The 20,282-nt window shown below is 44.6% G+C and overlaps 1 protein-coding gene across 4 annotated transcripts in view; it reads left to right on the plus strand.

Annotated features, from left to right (window-relative positions):
- The window catches only part of CEPT1 (choline/ethanolamine phosphotransferase 1), a 29,435-nt gene that overhangs the window by 7,213 nt on the left and 1,940 nt on the right, over nucleotides 1–20,282 (plus strand). For 3 of the 4 annotated variants that reach the window (XM_030465632.1, XM_030465631.1, XM_030465634.1), the window contains exons 4-7: nucleotides 287–428; nucleotides 14,345–14,429; nucleotides 18,825–18,956; nucleotides 19,745–19,903. In XM_030465632.1, coding sequence (XP_030321492.1) covers nucleotides 287–428; nucleotides 14,345–14,429; nucleotides 18,825–18,956; nucleotides 19,745–19,903 — 518 coding nt within the window. Of the gene's footprint in view, nucleotides 1–286; nucleotides 429–7,625; nucleotides 7,711–14,344; nucleotides 14,430–18,824; nucleotides 18,957–19,744; nucleotides 19,904–20,282 lie in introns of all 4 variants that reach the window. The other variant, XM_030465633.1, reaches the window with a different exon arrangement.

Genomic DNA, 20,282 nt, shown 5'->3' on the forward strand with positions numbered 1-20,282 from the left:
CAGGTTTCTTCCTGTGCCATTAAGTTCAATGAAGATGTAGGAGAGTAAGGACCCCTCAGTACTGAGGACTTCTGATAACTGATACAAACTTAAATATCCATTTTACAGTCTGTACTTTTTAAAATGGAAGTGTCCACCTCTTGTGTCTGTGAAATAAAACACACCAGGATTGCCTCCACCCTGCCTCTCCTTCTCTGGGTCCTTTTGTTTAGGTTTTGTTCTGGCAGAGATCTTTCCACACACATGCACTTTATCTTTTTATTATGTGACTGATTTTCTCCTGCAGTCTTTGTGGTTTTGGGAACTTGTATTGCTGTGCAGCTGGGAACCAACCCTGACTGGATGTTCTTTTGTTGTTTTGCTGGAACATTCATGTTTTACTGCGCCCACTGGCAGACCTACGTCTCCGGGACCTTGCGCTTCGGCATGTGAGTACCTTGCCTGAAAGAAAACTCAAAGTTGGGCTCCTCTCCTGGCTGCTTGCACTCCGTGTGGATGTGGTTCAGCTCCCTAGAGCTCCAGGAATTTGTTTATATTCCTGTATACACCCTTGGAGCTTCTGGCAGCTGTTAGCTGCTGGATCTGCTACTGATCCTGGGAGTGACTTAGCTTGGTTTTAGGAGTGGTAAAATATCCTTTTGTCATTTTACTGTGAGGAATTTCTGGTGTGATTTAAGCCTCAGTCAGGAAGTACCTGGGGTTCATCCCCAAGAACTGAATGCTTTTGTCAGATGGTGGCAGTCTGGCTTCAGTGTTGTCTCAATCTTGTTTGCCTTGTGATAGTGCATAGCTCATCTCCACTGGTAGCCACGACTCTTAAAATAGTGACACTGACACTGTGCCACAGTCTGAGGTTCTGTAGCCCTTCCAGTCAGTATGGACTGGGGTTCTGTCAGTAGTGGGGCTGAAATTGCATTGCCAAGGGAGTCAGCACTGGGTGAGGGTGGCTGGGGAACCAGAGCCTGAATGTGGCAATGCAGCTTTAGTCTGTGTTTGCATTCATAGATCTAACAAATCTGTTTCAAGGCAATACACTGCAAAATGACATTGCACCTGGAAACGTCTGAAATTCCCTCCTAGTATGCACAGGATTTGGATACAGTGCTTACTGTGGATACACAGCTCCTGCTAAACCAGTGCAATTATGGACCTCTTGTCTGTAACAGCTCTTACTGGCAGATTATTGGTGTGGATTCTGTTGAGAAACTTCTGTGTTTCTGCTAAAAAATGTAAGATGTTGTAGCAATTCTTAGTGTCTATTGGAAGAAGAAAAGAAAAAAAATCTAAAAAAACTAATCCCTGTTCTAATCCTGACTGTACCAAAGCAGACAGAACAGTTTCAGCCAATTCTCTGATAATTAAAACTTTAAAATAAGGCAGCTGGCTGAAATCTTGTCCTGTTTTAAGACTTCTTACTTTGGATCCCCACTGAAAGTCTCAATACTGAATGTTTGCAGTTCCCTTTCAATTTCATGGGGCCCTGGGGAGTGACCTTTTCCTATTATTGATCAAAGAACCCAAACAGACCCAACCTTGGCGTGTGCTTGACTCTACAGATGAAGTGTCAGACCCACTTTTGTGTCCTTGCTCCTGGTGTTCACTGTAACTTTGCTTTTGGGAGGAGTCTTTATATTTTGGTGACATTTTGTAACATCTTGCAGCAGATAGGATGCTTCTGCATAGCCTGGTGTTATCAGAACTTGATAATCCATCAGTATGCAGCTAATTTAGAGAAGACAATCAGCACTCAAATGTGTGTCATTAATTCAGATAGCAGACAGCACTAAATAATAAACACATTACTTTCCTCATTTGCCCCATGTCAGAAGGTTAATAGACTGCATTTCTCTGGCAAAAGCTCATTATTTATCCAGTTAATTGATTCTCACAGTCTGATAATATTTTTTTCTGAAGCTTTCATTTTGTGAATCATAGAACTGAAGAAAAGTTCATCTTTTTCTACCCTTTCAGATGGGCTGCAGAGCACAGACATAGGTATTCTTACTCCTGTATGAGTGGAATTGGAGGCAGCTGTTGGAAGGAGCCAAAAAAGCCTCAGTGCACAGCAGCTTTTTCTTGTCTGTGGTCACCCTGTGTCAAAAATACACTTAGGGGGCTGGGAAAAGTAGTGATGCTTTAGGAAAAGTGTCAGCATTTCAGATGTGCCTCCCATTCCAAAGCAGCAGGGCAGAGCACACAGTTTGTTAGCACTTATTTTATTTCTGTGATAAGATTATGTCCAAGAAATTGTATTTTATTACAGAGAGCAACTCAAGAAGCAGATTGGAAACGGGTCAGAGAAGGGTAGCAGAGAGCTAAAGGGCATGATTGGTATTTTCCTCTCTACATGCAGCTCAGAACAGTTGAACAGTGAAATGAAGAATCAACTTGGCTTGCTGAAAAAGTCTGTCTTTAAAAAAAAAATAGATGAAGTGTATCTTGTGGCACAGGATCTCTGAGTGGCATCTGCTGGCACTGGACCATTCACTGAAGCTGTGGGAGGAGGAAGCAGGATCCCTTCTGCTAAATTCCTACAGATTATTGCAGGTGGAGTAGGAAAACTTGGTGTAATTGTGTAATTGTGCCCAGTTACTGCATCCATCAGCTCTTGGTTCTTTTCCTTCCCAGTGGCAGCAGTGGGAAGCTGCCCTGCTGCCCTGCTTCAGGGTTTTTGACAAGTCTGTTGGGACAGCAAGGTCCTGGTGATCTTTCTCCATGTGTAAATGATCATATAATTAGATCCTGGCAGCTGATGCAGACCTTTCCAAATGCAACTCGAGTTGGTTAAATAGCTCAAAAAAATAGCTAGAGGTCAGCATTGCTTAATAATCCCTGGGAGGAAGCAGGAAATGTCTGAGAGCAGCAGCAGTCCCTGTAGGAACAGCAGCAGCTGAAAGGCAGCAGGACTCAGCATGGACACAGCTGGATGCAGAAGTTTTGTTTAAAAACAAACACCTGAGCTAGGAAATATACTGCATGTTTGAAGAAACAAAAAGGTGATTCTGAATTGCAGGAAAGCATTCAGTGCTGAAGCAGTCCAAATAATGCCTTTGTTCTCCTGTCCTGTTTCTCAGGACTGTGCCTCGCTCTGCTGCAGCACAGAATGAGCTGGTCCAGGCTGTGTCACAACTGGGACATCTCTGCTTTGGAAAAAGTGCATTTTCCTCTGCATATCCCAAAAAATCAAACTGGCAGGCCCCAGTGGACTTCCACGTGCCCATGTGGAAGTAAATCTTGTGTTTTGGGAACATGCTGAGGAAACCAGAGCATTAAGGAATATGGTGCACAAACCCTGGAAGGAATTTTCCTTGCTGTGAGCTGCAGCCCAGTTGTGATTTCTACCTCTGGTTCTTCCAGATCCAAACTTATTCCACTTGGAATGAGGACTGTACCTGCCCGCTGTCCTGGGGCAGGCAGGGCAGCAGGAGGTGGCTGTCCTTATGCAGGTTCTGTGCTGGATCCAACCTTACAAGGTCAGAGCCCAGTCTGCTCTGCAGGAGCTGTCTGCAGTCCAGGCTGGGCAGAGGTGCAGGGGGAGCTGCTGGAGCTGCCAGCTCTGGGCTGGGCTCTGCAGTGCAGTCTGAGGATTGCTTCAGGAACATGAGACCCAGCTCTGAGCAGGTGAAGACTTTGGGTGTTTGTCCATGCTGGACTGGGGGCATAGAATTGTTGTGTTTTGTTGGGGTTTGGGTTTTTTTTTAAACCCTGCTGGGTACTCACCAAAGGTCCCCCCAGGGACAGGAGGATGCTGCTGCCCCATGATCTCCAGCACTTCTCGTTCTTGCTTTATCTGTCTCAGCCCAACCTTGCTTAGTTGAATATGGAAAGTTGGTGGTAGCAGAAATTGTAGGGGGTGTGTGCACAAATATTAAAGTTGAAGAAACTGAGTGTTCAGCCTTGAGAGAAGGCTCAGGGGAAACCTTATAATGATGTCCCAGTACTTAAAGGGGGCTGCAGAGAAGTTGGAGACTCCTGATTTCCAAGGAGTCCCATGGACAGGACAAGGGGAATGGGCACAAGTTGATCCTGGGGAGATTCTGATCAGACACAAGAGGAAAATTTCTCCCCATGAGGACAGTCAGAGATTGGAATGGTCTCCCAGGGGAAGGGGTGGATTCCCCCACTTTGGGAAGTTTTAACTCTCAGCTCGATGGGTGCTGAGACATCTCAGATCAACAATAATATCAGAAGGGTTGGAGCAGAGGATCCCTGAGGTCCCTTCCCAGCTGACACTCTGTGATTCTCTGTCATTATTCACACACAGTTAGATGGGAACTGCTTCCCCAGGAGAGGCACATCAGTAAACCTCGAGAGGAAGGATCTTTTGTATGACTGAAAAATTAGAAATGTTACTTCAGTGTTTGGATAACAGCCCCCAGAGAAACCAAAGAATTCAGAGTAACAAAACAGCCATTCTTGAGGAATGTTGGAGAATTTGGGGGAAACATTCTTGTTCAGTGACACTGCAGCACATGTGTGTACATGAGCAACCCTGTTGATAATGGGATGGCTTATGGAGGGAAGAAGGTTTAAAATGGATAAACTTCAGCATTCTTGACAGTATCATCACTGCTACCACTGAGGTATAAAGAGAGGTTGGTAAATGAGGCTCCTTCAGAAAGCAGCTGGGATGCAGTTAGCAGAAAAGGAGTCAGAGTTGTGTTGGACAGACAATGCACATCAAGTATCAGAATGCAGAGCTGGAAGCCCTCCAAGTCAAAGTTTAGCACATTGAGTTCTTGCTCATGGGAACAGCTTCAGGATCTCAGGATTAGGGTGGGAGATAAAGCAGTAATCTCCATGATTATAGGGATTAAAACTTTCCATTTTATGAAGTTTTTTTTCCCAACACTTCTCGAAGAGCTCTAACACCTTGGTTATTTGCAGAGGAAAGTCTGAAGCTCAGTGGAGTCTCTCTTGATGTCAGAGGGGAATTAGTTTCTCTCTGCAGTTGCCAGAAGTGTATCCTGAAGGATCATTGTGGTAGGTGCTAAATTTGTGCATGCAGCCTCTGCTCCTCCTGCCTTCTCCAGTCTCTCCCTCCCAGCACATCTGAGTGCTTGGTGGGTGCCACATAAAGTGGCTGAGAGCCTCCTAGAGCTGAATGTAAATAGAGAGGGGGGGTTTCCACCTCATGATCCTCTTCCTCCTGTCCCTCTCACAAGTCCCTGAACAGGGTTTCAGTGCAGGAACCAAGCAGTCACAGACAGAGATGCTGCTGCTGCTCCTTCTGCCTTTATCCCTGCTCTGGGAAACTGGGAGAGCCCCTGGCTTCACCTCCTCATCTGTGGCTTTTCATCTCTGGTAGTGAGCAGCAAAAGGGAAAGCTGGCATCTCACTTGAAGTGTAGTACAACGAGGAAAGGAGGAAAGCTTCTGGCTTGTTTTTAATATCATTTTAGCCTCAAGATGAATTTCCTGTAGCTGGAAGTACTTTTAATTCACTTATGCTTTGCTTGCTTCTGTCTCATGTGCTTTATTCAGGCTGTTTGCATTTCACTGTGTCCAAGTAAAATGCTGGGTTGGAATGAGTTCAGACTCCACAGCAACCTCCAGAACCAGGCATTTGGACTCCAGCATGTGACTTCTCACCCTCTTTTTCTCTCCTGTTGTGATGATGAACATTCTTTCCTTGCTGCAGTGGTTCCCTTAAGAAAACAATCCTTTGTCTGCTGCTCAGCCTCAGTGATCCCACTTGCACACTGGGCAGATACGGATAAGGCAGATGGAAGAATCATCAGTTCCCAACCCAGAGTGCTGCTGCACAGAGTATTAAATAGCAGACACATCCCCTGGAGCCTCCCAGCTTCATAACTTCAGTGTTTTGATGAGGCAAGAGTGTTTTTCTTGTCCTCTGTGTTTTGCTGCACAGAACTGTCACAAGGAGTTTTGAAGGGGGATGGTACATAAATGCTCCCCTCCGAGTTTCCCACTAAATGAGCAAATCTATTTTGCAGTAAATAAAGCAAAGCTGTGTTAGATCAGCTGTGCTGGTGGTGACTGACTTGATTTCAGAGCCATCTCCAGTGTCAGTGCCTGTTTCCTGCTGTTCTTGGTTCACTTTCTCAGGAAATCTCTCAGCTTTGGGTTCAGTCCCTCTGGTTCATCTTTCTGAGCAAGGGAAGGATTGGCTGCAGCTCTCTCCAAACTCCACAACTTGATTCAGTGGTGGCCCTTGTAAAGTTTAATGGCTCCTTTAATTGAACAGGACCTTTTCAGAACTGCCCATGGAATATGCTCAATGAATTAGCACTGACAAGAGCATATTCTGGAGCATGACTAATCAATTGTGTGTTAATTGACTCAAGCCTCTTCCCAGCTTGCCAAGGGAACCCAGCAGAGCAGCCAGCACACAAAAGCAGACTTGTCACTGCCAACATCAAGTGGAGTTAAGCACATGCTGAGGTTGATGGCCCCTCTTAAGCTATCCCAGGTAATGTTTGAGAAATGAATCTCTGTCTGAATTAGGAATATCAGAGTGAAGTAGGAAACAAAAGGAAAGGAAACTGCAGCTGTCCCAAGGTATCAGAGTTAGCTGTGCTCTCCCTGTGCCTTCATTCCTCCTCCCCAGGGCCCTGAACCACCAAATGATTGTTACCTTTTCTGACTGGGTTCTCTCTCATGTGCTGAGATAATTAAACTGAGAATATTTATCAGCCTGAATGAAATTCACTCTCACCAGGGCCTGCACAGTGTTCCTGCACTTCTCAAGCTCTGTCAGGGCCATCACCAGGAACTTTGCTCTGATGAAACCTTTTTAATCAGCTGGGCTGCTGGCTGTCTGCCTGCTCTGTCCTGAGCAGGCTTTGATAAGCACTGCAGTAAACAGGATCTCTGCTATGCCTGAGTCTGTTTATTGCTGAAACCTTTTGTAGATGGTTTAATGCCACTTCAGTTTGGTCACATTTGAAAATATTTTTATTAGCAAATGCTATAAAGCTGTGTTTTTCCTTCAGAAGCATGTGTGGTAGTTGTGGCTCTGTGGGCTACAGCATCAGTTTTAATCTCTTTCTGTCAGGGCTGAGCAATAAATATATCTACAACAGAATTTGGTTGCCACTGAGTGGGGGTCTCTCATTTGACTTTTAGCAATATTTGCCAAGAAGCCAGGGGGTTGTGTGAGCAGGGAGGTGTTAATTCCTTGCCTTTCCCTTCGAGGTGCCAAACTGAAGGTGAAATCTGGGCTTCTGCTTGGCAGAAAATAGGCAGTAACATCTCTAGATGAAGAATTCCTATATTCAGTGTCATTTGGAGACAGGAGCATGGGGCAGGGAGGTTGGAGAGGTCCTGAATTGTGCTGGAGGATTTTATTTGCTGTGACTTTGAGCAAGGAATTTCATTTTGTTTCCTGATGCAGCCTGTGTCTGCCCATGTGGTGGTGTGGGGGGTAAACCAGAGTTTTAAATGTGTGTAATTCTGTGTGGTTGCAATATTTCTGTTAATTCATTGATGCTTCCCTTTTTTGTGGTGGTTGATCCCCTTCCTCTGACCCTTTACGTTCTCTCAAACGCCACGTGGTTGCTGTCTGGATTTTGTTGTTTCCAGCCTGGCTGAAGATGTGGTTTGAATGGCTCCACTTCAGTGCTCAGGAAAATGTTTTGAACTGTCTCTTTCCCTCACCTGTAGATTTGATGCTACAGAGTCTGTGCTCTGTACAGTAGCAGTGCAGCTTCTCACAGGAACTCTGGGGCCCTGGTTCTGGAACTCCACGGTAAAGCCAACACCACTGCTCCTGGCAAGCAATGGCATGGGCTGAGCAAGGGACAGCACCTTTGTCATGCACATAGTATCCAAAAAGCAGCTTTCTAAGGGTATTTCACAAGTGGGGAAAAATGCTTGGAACAAGTATGAACAAGTAATAAGAATCCCATCTAACTGGAAATAGGCTTTTTTTGAAAGCATCATGTTTTACTTGCAAACTAAGCCAAAACCTGCCTGCTGAACAGGAAAGCTTGCTCTAAACATTTCTTTTTATCTTGTCACAGTTCTGGCTTCGTCTAAAAGATTAACCAGGGTTGTAGCAGCAGCTCTGTAAGTGTGCAGAGGGTAATTTTGTTGGAACTGCTTTTTAAAGTTGGGAGGATTTTTGTTGCTGTTGTTGCTGTTTAAATACCTTTCCACCAGAAAAAAGAATTGCTTGGCAAGGTGAGGGAGCTGCACGCTGTGCAGTAGCTTGCAAAGTCACGAGCTGCTGGTTAAAAATGCCTCATTTGAACTCTGCCACTTCATCCCTGTACTCTGTGCTTGCAGCTTCATCATTAAGAAACTTCATTTCCTGGCTGTCTTTATTTTCAGAGTGCTTTTCCTTATGTCTGTGCTAAACACATCCTTCTCCTCTCTGGTTTTCTAAAGGACTTTCTCTTCCTTATTTCGGTTCTTTTAATTCAGTGTTTGCTGTTTTGGGTTTCTTCCCCTCAATAAAACAGTATGATTACAAGTGAGTTGGGTTCATAGCTGCTGGGTTATTAACCAGGAGTTTTTCTTGAAATATCTGAGGATACATGAATAGCTTTTTGGCATCCTTCTTTGAACTGCATCAGATTTTAAACAAAGCAGATTAGGTTTTTTGGGGGTGGTTTGTATCCATACCCTTTGTTAAACTTGCATTGATGCAGATTTTCTTGTTCTTTCAGTTTTGCAGGTAGTGGTTCAGCACAATCTCAGCTTTCTTGTGGCTGTTAGAAAGAGTCCTTCATTACCAGCTCTGCTTCAGACCCAGCAGCATTCAGCAATCTGCTAAATCATGTGTGTCACACCCACTGCCTGCATCTGACATTTAAGCCAAGTGCCAGGCAGGCTGCTCTGGAGGGAGTCAGATGACATAATTTTTTTAATACTTTGTTGACAGTCTGTGAAAGGCTGGAAATACTTAGTGCCAGGAAATGGTAAGGTAGCAAGCAATAACTTGAAGGAAGGAAGATTTTAATCAAGATTTTAGCCTGTTGTGGTAGCAGTGCTGTGACTCTGCCCAAGAAATCACTCAGGGTGGGGAAAAAAATATAAAAAAAATAATCCCAAGTGCCAAAACTTTCAGAGACTTCTGAAGTCCCCCATTGGTGTGATGGTGATGTGAGAATGAAATGTACATGGGTGGAATTCTGAAGAGCTCCAGCTCTGCATCCCTCTTCCTGCAGCTCTGCAGTGTCACCCCTCAGATCCTGTAGGGCTGGAGTGGGACCTTTGCTGTGGTGTTTCACCCTGCACTTTGGTGTCCTTTGAAGGAACAGAACTGGGAGGGTTTCATCCAGTCCAGCACAGCCTTGTGGAGGGACTGCAAATAAAGATGCCTGACATGGTTGGACTGGAAAATACTCAGGCTTTTTCAGGAAAGAAGATGTTAATCGTGTTCCAAATAATCCTCTGTCATGTCAGGACACTGTACAGGAGTTTGGGAACTTGCAGATAATCTGCATGGAAGTTTCTGGTGACAGGGAAGGGGTTTTAACATGATCCAAGGTGAAACCCACTGCAGTTTGGCTGCAGGACCAGGGGAAGCCTTTGGGAGCTCTGGAGCCATTCTGCTGTCCTGTGGGTTTAGGCAGACAGGGAAGGAGGCCTGAAATGTGCTTTTAGTACTCACAACTTTTATGCTTCCCTGGCTTTATCTGAATTAAAGCACTCAGATATTCTTGTGAACAGCCCTTAGCTCACTCAGGTACCTGGTACAGTGCTGACCCCCTTGCCATCTCCATCCCTGCAGAGCTGCTCTTTGTTGTTCTTTCCTAACTTCATTTTGCTGCAGAATCAGTATTTTTCAGGGTCATTTTCAGTGGTTTTCCCAGCCTTGCAATCAGATATTCTGTCCCAGCACTTTCAGTTGGGTAAACTACTGAGTCTGGGTTCTTTGTTGCTTTGTCTTCAGTGTCTGATCTTTTGGGCTTTGCCTGGATGTTCCTGGTGATCTTTAAAACTCGATTTATGGCCTTGTGTTTATTTTCCAGAAGATGAAAAAGCCCCTGGTTTATTTGAAGCAGCTCTGCTTGGAATCAGACTACATTGTGTCTGCTGAGAACTGTGACAATAACTTGACCTCCATCTGTTGTAGCTGGGCCCTGTCTTGGGGAAGCAGGGTTTGTTTCATTTGCTTCATTTCCCAGGTCTGAGGGATCTGCCACATGCTGTGCTCCACAGCTCTGCATCATCCCAGCAGCAGAAACTCTCTGGGCAATGCTGATGTGACCCAGTTTGTCAGGAAACAGCAGGCAGAAAAACTGTCAGGTTAAGGGAAGTGTGGCTCAAGTGATTGCCAAAAATATCCCAGTTGAGAGGCTTTAAGAAACCCCTTTATTGAGCTGCAGAATTCATGCTGCTAGCTCTTTCCATTTGTTTTTTCTCAGGATGTCCACTGTAGCATTAAATGAGTAAAGAAATACAAACACAAGGAGAAAATAGTATCAGGCTTTGAACTGGCTGATTCCCTTTTTCCCTTTGAATTTTTTATTTTTCTTTCTTACAGGTTTTGTGGTCCCAGGCTGTGGGCAGTAATTAAATGGGGGGGTCTGCAGCACCAAAGGGCCTTTCCCACATGTCATTTCCCAGTGCTTGTGGGTTTTTTCTCCTGTGCTACCCATCCATCTTTTTGCACTGCACCAAGACCTCCTTCTCTTCTGTTACTTGATAAATGATCCACTTCTCCAGTTTGTGTTTTCTGCAGCCCTTATCATAGGAAGAGGCACTCAAACAAACAAAGGAACTTTGTGTGGAAAAAATATTTAGTTCTATTTTTATCATCTTTAAGCAGGAGTGTTATCACCCTGCTGTGCAAGGAACTTCCCTGGCCATTAAAGCAATATATATATATATATACATACATACATATATATATATAAATATAAAGCCTTTGTCCAAACTGGCAGCCCTGGTTTTTTGTCTTGTCATTAAATACCTTCCCACTTCTACCTGAGTTTGAAAATAATATGATGATTGAGACACTTTATGGATCTTTATTGCTAGATGAGTTTATCAAGTACAAGGGAATTATTCCAGTGGATGAATGTCCTGACATGTCCATGTTTCCCAGGAAGTGCTGTGCATTATCCTTGCTCAGTATTTTGCTTGACAAAATCATTGCTGTTTGTTTCCTAACCACATTCTTTCACTGTTTTGTCTGTTACATTTTAGGGGGTGCTCAGGACTTTTCTGAACACTGGTGGCAGCCCCTTTGGGTCTCATTCAGGAGCTTGCACTCCTTGCCATGTGTTCCTCCTGTCCCTCCCATGTGTCTGGAGCTGCAGAAGGTCACTTTGCAAACCCAGCTGCCAGCAGCAGCTCAGCCCTTCCACTGCCCTCTCCTTGGTGTTTGCATCATTCATGAGGCCACAGGAATGGATAGGGAAAGCTGATCTGCTGCTAATTGGGATAGGAACCTTTCTTCTTCTTCTCCTTTTTTTTTTTTTTTGTTAAGCTCATTTCCTGGTGCAGTTGATGGCCTGAGCCTGAAGAGGTGGCACAAGGTGAGACCCAGCAGGAGGATTTTGAGGAGGAAGTGATTGCAGTGAAGGTGCAGTGATTGCTCCTGGTAGCTGCAGCAGGGATTTGGTCCAGTTCCTGCTGTAGTAGTTGCACAGTCATTTTAAATCAAGCTAAATGATTAGGGGAAGAGTGTGCCTCCTTTCTCTTTCATCCCCTTCTGTTGTTCCCTTTTGTGGTCTGGCTTTGAGGAGCTGCCTCTAAGTTGTGGCCATTTGACTTTGGGCAAAAAAGATTGACTGGATGGTTCCAGCTCAGGTACTCAGCTGGGGTTGAGCAGATCTTATAAAATCACCCAATAATGATTTTAATGAGGGTAGGATGTTCCCAGTCCTTTTCCATCCATGGTATAAAGAACTTACACTTTAGTTGAAGTGACAGTTGGGGTTGTGTAGCTTCTCCTCAGTTGCTGTTACATCTTTGTCTTCTGTCATGAGGAGCTCTTCAGTGTTAAAAATCATCTTTTTATGTGGAATTGAAGTTGAGTCATATTTGTGCTGGAATATGAGATTCTTAGAAGTCAGGGAGGAGTTTTTAACCAAATACCCATGCAGTTCATTGCTGAACCCTTCCCAGCTGCCTGATGCCATCTTTATTGGAGCTGGGGAGGGCAATGGAGCAAAGGTTGAGCCATGGCTGTGTAAAGAAGAAATGTTCCCTCCCTGACTGAATCCAGGCACTGCTTCCTTGATTTGGTGGGATCCTAGTTCTTTGTAAGAGTTTTCTTTCCTAATACCTTGTCTTCTGTGATCTGAAACTCTTTAGAAGTAGATGACCTCACTTTCTTTTGCATTCAGGTTGCTGCTGCCAAAGGAAACCTGTCCTGCTGTCCAAGAAAAGCTTCAAGCTTGAGTTACCCACATCAGTTACCAGCCAGTGTTTCTCTGAGCTTTCTGAGTTTCTGTTCTTTTAGGTCACTGACAGAAGTAGCAAAATAGGCTAAAATACATCTCAGTTTATCCTGTGTGGGTTCATGGAGCTGCTCCAGCCTCTCCTCAGTGGGACACACTGAAAACACATTTCCATGCTGATTTCAGAAGTGTAGGAGGAAGCAATTTGCATTTTATCAGATGCCTTACAAGGTAACTCAATGGCTTGGTTTGTTTGTATGAGGACTGAAAATACAGATTTTTAGAACATTCTTCCCTCTTGGTGGAAAGTAATTTTTTTCCTCGAGCCAAATCTGATTGCTTGGCAAGGTTTTTATTGAACAAAACAGAACATAGGAGGTGATTTCTTGTGACTCTCATGTCTCCATGCATGGTGCAGTGAAAAGCAAGTTTACAAAGCAAAGACATCTACAGGAAAATGTTATTGGAATCTTCTTTAGACCTCCTCTGACAGCTTTGGATAAACTTCCCCACTCTGTACCATTCTGTGGTTAGTTTTGGGCATTACTGCTCTCCCATCTACCTTCTCCTTTATCTGCTCTTTCACTGCTGTTCCCTGTGCTGGTTTGCAGCAGGGGATGAGTGTTCCATGTCCTGTTTGCCACGTGCAGCTTCTGCTGTTTGATCCACAGGTGCCTGTCCTGCTCTTAGGGAATTGCTCAGGAGGTCTCCTGGCTGATGGAGAAGTCAGGCTGCTCAGAGGGAGATGGATGCAGGGTTTTTACAGCCTGCTAAAAGCAGCAGCCAGCAGCTCCAGGACCCACAGCAAGCTGAGAGAGGGCACTGGGTGCCACGGGGTGTTACTGCCCTTCTCAGGCTTTGGGGGATGTTCCACCTGCAGCCTCATACTTATCCCTTGTGCCTGTTGATCTGCTGAAACAAAAGTACCTTTTGGGCAGGCTGGAGCTTCTCAAAGGAGAGGATCCACTCCTGGAACAAAGGTTGGAGAGAAAGCTTCAGGTAGCACACTGATCAGATATTAAACTTAATTACATGGTCTTGTGGCTCATTTAAGGCAGAGAGGCAAAAATCCCAACCTCTGAACCATATTTCCCTGGTGTCTGTGCAGCTGATAATATCAGCAGGGCTTTTTGTAACGTGTATTTGCCAGAAGTGATTTTGAGTCCTTTGGGTACAGCTGTGTTGTTAGAGATAAGGAATATGCCATAAATATTGCAGACTGACTCAAGGGATTATTTTTGACACAGTTCTCCAGCATGAGATAGTGTTTTACAGCTTCATATAATACCCCAGCAAATCCTCCCTCTTTGTTTCACTTGTGTTGTTCTTTGCTCCTCTTTCTGACATGGATTTGTAGAGCTGTTTTCTCCCTCTTGACAGCTCCAAGACTTTCATCTGCTCTTTAAAACAAAGTCTTAAACTCAGTGTTTTCTGTAAGCCTTTCCCTCTTGCCCTGCTACACAACATACCAGCTATGCTAGAACCAGAAGTGGTTTCTCTTCTTGCTGCATGCTGGAATTGTGTCATTTCCAGCACTCTAGCTGATGCCATTTACATTTCCATAAACTCTTCAGGGATATTTATTTTTTTTTTTTAAGCTTGCTGCTATTCAGAGAGAACATCCATCTGAAAAAGTAGGGTAAGGAATATAAGATGGTTTAAAAATACCTTTCCTGAATGTTACCATGCAAAACAAATTCTTTTTTTTGGTGGGCAAGGTTAAAACTGAATATTTATTTCTGCAAGCAGCAGTGGTTGGTTAAGAGTTCCAGCTGTTCCTTTTGGCAACGTGGATTTTTATTGCACTGTGGAATAAAAGGTCTAGCACGGCTCTTCATTTTAACAATAAAACTTAAGATATTTTTTTGCTTTCTCAATTATTTGTCAAGCTTGCCCCTTGTTTCCCCTCAGTATTCTGGAGTTCCTACCCTGTGCATGACAGAGGAGAGCTGCTGTGCTTGCAAATAACAGACTGGAAATTGCTTTGAATAATTTTGCTTTTTTTGGCTTTTTGTACCTAATCAGAATTGATGTGACTGAAGTGCAAATCTTCATAATAATCATGCATTTACTGGCAGTGATTGGAGGACCACCTTTTTGGCAATCTCTGGTAATTTTGTTCATGTTCTTGTTTTACCCTTTTAAATAATCTCGTAGACACCTGAAAGAGCTACCTGCAAATTGCAGAGTTAATTAACTAGCAGAGTTAATTTCTGTGGGGAAGGTCTCGTTTGTCCTGATGAGTGGGAATATATCTTATTAAGTATACAGCACATGGCAGTAGCTGTGGCTTCTGCTCCTACCATATAGATTAGAACATGCTGGTTTATTTTTATATATGTTGTGTTTGCAGGTAGAAAGTCATTGAATATTGCACAAAATTAAATGTATCTGCAGGTTTGTCCAGCTTCCTCTGAGAGACCTGGCCAAAACTGGAAGGAATAGCATGGCCCAAGCTGGGTCAGCCACAGAGGACATGGGGGAGGCTTTTGGGGAGCAGCTGGTAACCACCAGCAGATAATTTGGCCTGAATGTGGCTGACAGCTCTTACCTGAATGGGGAAAAAAAATGGTCACTTGGGTTTTTTTCTGCTTTCTGTGGTTTTTTTAGTGGTGAGCACCCTGATTTAGAGAGCTGGCTGTCATGGGGTGGCTGCATGCAGGGAGTGCAGAGGCTCAGCAGCTTCTGGCATTGCTGGAATAGCACAGCCCAGAGAAAAGCATCTCTGTGCATCCAGCAGTATAACAGACTTCTGGGAATAATAGCTAAAAGATTGATTTCCTGGAAGGTTTTTTTATTGATCTTGTTTCTGGGCCTGCTAAATGCAGATCTTGTGGTGGGTGGGTAAAGAAATCTTGATTTGCAGTCAAACCTCAAGGTGGTTAAAAATCACAGAGACATATCACCCCAAATTGGGGAATTTCTGATTCCTGGGACTGGAGAAATGAACCAACCCTCCAACACTGCAGAGAATATCTAAGAAGAGGGTGTCCCAGGTTTGCTCCATGTGCTTTCAGGCTTAAAACCCCCAAGCCCCCCAATTATTTATGTGAACTGCAATGTAAATACCATGTGAAGAGCTTGAGTGTGGATAGGACTGGCTCTAAAAAGATGAGACAACTCAGCTTGTTCATGCCAGACTTTTCCAGAGAGCTGAGTGTGGCCAACACCCCCCTGCAGCTGCTCTCCTGCACTACAGATGGGGATTTCCCAGTTCATGTTCCCACTTTGCTTTTCCTCTGCTGCCCCAGCATCCTCTGGCACACTTTGGTGCAAGGTGCTATCTGTGTGAGCTTGGAAATTGTTCCCTTCTGTTATTTAATAATTGTTCCCTTCTGTTATTTAATAATTGTTCCCTTCTGTTATTTAATTTAATAAATTGCCCTTTTAAATAACCTGTTGAATAGCACTTTTCAGCAAAGTCTTGAGATCTCTCAAAAGTTCTGGGTTGCAGCAGCATTTGGCCAATTCAGCTCCCAACAGATAAAGGTATTTTCAAGGCCAGTGTTGGATTGCTATTTCTCCAGGGAACAAACTGGATCAGGTCTCCTGTGATGAGGAATTTTACTTTTCCATTCAACTTGTGAGCTTTTTGTGTGTTTCCAGATCAATATTATTTACTCCTTGCAGAACAAAATAAGCACACGACCTCTCCTTACCCCTCCTGTCTTTTAACCTTTATGTGACAGCAAAAGCAGTGCTTTGGTATTTGTGGTTTGTTTCTACACAAAAATAATGCACTAAATGTGGTGGTATACTCAAACATTCCACTTTCTTATGCTAACAGGTGAAAACCAAAACAGCCTGAGCAGGCTACATGCAGACCTCTGGACTTGTGTCAAGTGTTGCTTTCTTAGCTTGGTTTTTCCTCTGCCATGGTGTGGACCTGGCCTGGCTTCCCTCTTTCTATCAGTGTAGATTCCTTTGAAGCTTTCTGCAGTGCTCTGCACAGCTCCTGGGGCTGCACCTGGGATCTCATGGGGAAACTGTGAGTAAATGAGTAACCTGAGGTGCAGTTTGGCTGATGTCTTGGTTCTGGAGAGCCTTTTTTTCTCTTTGAAGTGAGAAAAGTGCTGTAACTGTGTGAGATTCTCCAACGTAATCTTTAAAAGCATAAAGACTTGATAAATCTAAAGCAAGCTTGGGTTTGGCTTGCTGGGAGCTGCTCCTCCTCTTGAGATGTGGCTGCAGTGTAACCACATCCAGCCCAAACTCCAGCTGGGATCCAGCTCTGGGTGAGGGATTCCCAGGATACTCAGAGCTGCCCAGCTGGTTGTGGGCTTTCCATGACCAGGAGGATTTCTGGAGGGAGCCCATGTGTCCTCCTAGGGATCTGTGGTCTCCTCACTGCTGCATCCTGAGCCCTCAGCTCTGCTCTTTTCCCTGTTTCCTAATTGCAAGGAGATTTTTTTTAATACCAGTCCATGCTGCACAAAACTCTGGTGGCATCTAGTCTGGAGGCCTGACATTAATTTTCTGGCAAATGATTCTGGACTTGCTTTAATCCAGGCTCTGGGAAGCAGTCATTAATCCCTTCTTGTGCCTGCTGCACTTGTTTTTATTAACATGGATCTGTGTTTTCCCCACCAACACCTGGAATGCCCTGTTTCCCAGGCCATACCTGTGTTCAGAAGCTTTTTTGTGCAAAGAGTCTTTCTCTTGCAAGCAGCTTCAAAGGGTTTGACAGAGAGCATCATTTACCTGCAAAACATCTCTGCATTTCTGCATCTTGTGAAGCTCTCTGGGTGCCTGATCTGTGGGGAAACCCCTGGGGCTGCCAGCAAGGTCGGAATGGCTGCAGGGACTCTGGGCAGACCAGACAAAGAGCTCCTGGGGCTTCCCTGTAGCTTCCCCTTCTTTAAAAAGTCAGGGGCTGCCATGCTACTTTTTAGGAAGATTTCAGAGTACACCTTTCTCTCCTTAAACCTTTTTTTTTTTCCTTTCCCCCTCCATGCTATTTCTTTGCTACTCCCAACTTCTGGCCTTGCAGCTTCCACTTTGCATGCAAAGCAATTTACCAGGCTCAGCCTTTTTATACCTCTCCTTTGGCTTTCCTCTGCCAAATTGCTCTGTGTAACTTGGTTTCCTGTTATTTCTGCCAGATAACTGCAGCCCAACACCTCTCCCTGAGGCAGCAAAAAGGAGAGGGTTAATAAAGTGTTGGTGGTACAACTGGGGCCTCATCCTTTGCCCTTCCTGAGCATCATTCTCAGATTTGTTGTGAGTCCCTGGGCTGCTTTTCCCAGCAAACTCCCCTTGTCTTTAGGAAATGTCAAGCTCAATGTTTTTTGACTCCTGTATGAAGCTTCTCATGGTTTTCCTCTTCCTGTAAAAAAGCAAATTCCCTCCACTCTTTAAGTGCCTGAAGCAGAGGGCAGCCCAGGTACCTCCTCTGAGCAGAGACCTGAAGTCCTGTGCCTGGCATTACTGACCCATCACAGCACTCCAGGCTGGGGCAATGGATGCCTGTTGTTAATTGTCATTATTCTTTCATTACTAGCTTTCAGAAAAATCTTTTTTGCCTTCAGACTGCAGCCTGAGCAAGGGAGAAAGAGGTTTGAGTTCCTGAGACAGTGCCAGGGGCAGTGGTCTGGGGAATGGTCTGGGTGCTAAGAGCTCAGCCTGGCTCTGCCTCTTCCTGGTGCCCTGGGGAGAGATGAAGTTATTGAACATGACAGAAAAGTAATGATCTTTACCTGCTGAAAAGCACACTGAGAGTGTAATTGGAGAAGAACAAAGAACTTGGCCCCATTTGAGGCTCTGTGTGTAGCTGAGTCCTTGCTGGTGGGAAGCCCAGGGTGTTCCTTCAGGTGAGAGCTGTGACTGCAGGTTCAGAGCCCAGGAAGGTGTTTGTAGTCATGGAGATGAGCTGGGAAGTTTGGGGTAGTTCTTGCTTCCATAACATCTTCCCTGTGGTTTCTTTGGAACTCTTTCTTCTCCACTTCTGGTTTCTCCTGCTCTGCTTGAAACACCACTGTTACAAAAATGAAGAAACTGCCCCAAGTTTCTTCCAAAGCTGCCCCTGCTCATTTCTCACTCCTTTAGCAACCCCATCTCTTGCTCTCCTGGTCTCACTGGCTCTGAGAGGACTCATCTCTTTGCTTCCCTTCTCTTACCCCTGAGGTAGCACCCACTTTCTTCAGGGGCTTTGTTTAAGCTTTTCCAGTGGCTCTTGCTTTGCCCAGTTTGATCTTCAGAACAGTTGGCTGATGGTTTTCTCTTCCATGTGATAGCTGGGTGATTTAGCAAGCAAGTTCTTTGCTGCTCCTGCTTTTGATGTCTTTGAAGGTAACTGAAGACAAGTCCAGCCTTTTGGGAAGCTTGATGGAAGGGTTATTGGAAAAAAGACATATTCTCTGTGCCTTGTAGGAGTGTAAAACTCCATAGCAGTGAAAGAAAAGCAAATGTGGCATTGGAAAGTGGAGTGTTTGAGTACACCAGAAGCACTGAGCCCAATTTCTGTTTCCTTGTGCATATTTTAACTTCTTGTCTCTCTTCCATTAAGATTCCAATCCTGAATATTCAGGTGAAAATATTCCCAGCTCTCTGTACTGTGGCAGGAACAATATTCTCCTGCACCAACTACTTTGGTGTCATCTTCACAGGTGGAGTTGGCAAAAATGGATCCACTATAGCAGTAAGTACTTTGTTTTGTTAGTTCCTCTTCCAGCCATGTCTTTAGTTTTTATTTACCATAATACCTCCTACACGTGAAATATTTTCCTTTCAGTTTCTTGCCAGTATGGGAAAAACAAGTTAATATTGTCTGCATAAGAACAGTAGCTTCAGAAGTCATGAGTTTTAAAATTCTAAGTGATGAAAAGTGTCTTGTACTTAGGTATTTGCTTTGGAATAAATAGTATAAAACATTATACAGACACAGCCACCCCCAGAGAGTTCATACAAAAGTCCAATGCAAAAATCCCTTCAGAAGGAAGTCTGTCAAGAAGCTTGGTTTTGACTGATCCTTCCTAAAAGTTCTGTATCATTTGCATTACCAGTGAAAAAGCACAGGTGGAGATCTCTGCCCCAGCACCTTCTGGTTCAGTGGGTTGGTTCTGGAGCCCCAGGAGTTCTCCAAGAAGCAATTTGATAGCATCCTGCTAATGGGTTGCTCCCCAGGAGGCTGTCAGAGTTCCTTTTAGCTGGTCTAGACAAAGCAACCCGAGTCCTGTGTCCTGTCACTTGGTGACAGTGTCAGCCCCTGCCTGTGTCACCAGTGTCACATCTGCCTCCTTGCTGCCTGAAAACTTCTCTCCCCCAGCAGCAAAGTGCCAGGTTCACAGCTGCTGCTCACTCAGGTTTCACCATGCTTTGTTCCTGTCAGGAGCAGTGTTCAGAAAAAGGTTTTTAGTGGGATTTTATCTGCACCCTGTGAGCCTTTGGCTGGTTGTTTTGTTAACCTGAGGCTTTCTCTTGCTGCAGGGAACCAGTGTCCTTTCCCCTTTCCTTCACATTGGGTCAGTCATTGCTTTGGCTGCAATGATCTACAAGAAATCTGCTGTGCAGCTCTTTGAGAGGCATCCCTGCTTGTATATCCTCACCTTTGGCTTTGTGTCTGCTAAGATAACAAACAAACTAGTGGTAAGTGCACCAGAACCTTCCAGTTTCTTGCTAGTGCAGTAGAACTTTTTTTTTTTCTTTTTTTTCAGATTTTAAAAGTTCTCTGGTGGTTCCATTAACTTGCATCTCTTTGTGTACTGAAGTCTTACAGATTTTCAGCAGCCTGAGGTGCAGCAGAGCCTTTCTGCTGGCTGGGAGTGGGAAACCTCAGGCCAATGCTGTGGTTACACAGGCACTGCCAGCACAGCTTCCAGACACCTGAGCTCTGTTTCTCTCCCTTTCCCAGCTGCTTTTTCACACTTTTGCAGCATATTTGCACACGTGTGATGAGCTGGGCTGGAACAGAGGTGGCTGCAACCCCTCTCAGATGTATTTTGCAGAGAGGAGGAAGGTTTGGGAG

Source organism: Calypte anna, chromosome 26 (genome assembly GCF_003957555.1).
Source record: "Calypte anna isolate BGI_N300 chromosome 26, bCalAnn1_v1.p, whole genome shotgun sequence".
In the NCBI taxonomy this organism is placed as follows: Eukaryota; Metazoa; Chordata; class Aves; order Apodiformes; family Trochilidae; genus Calypte; species Calypte anna.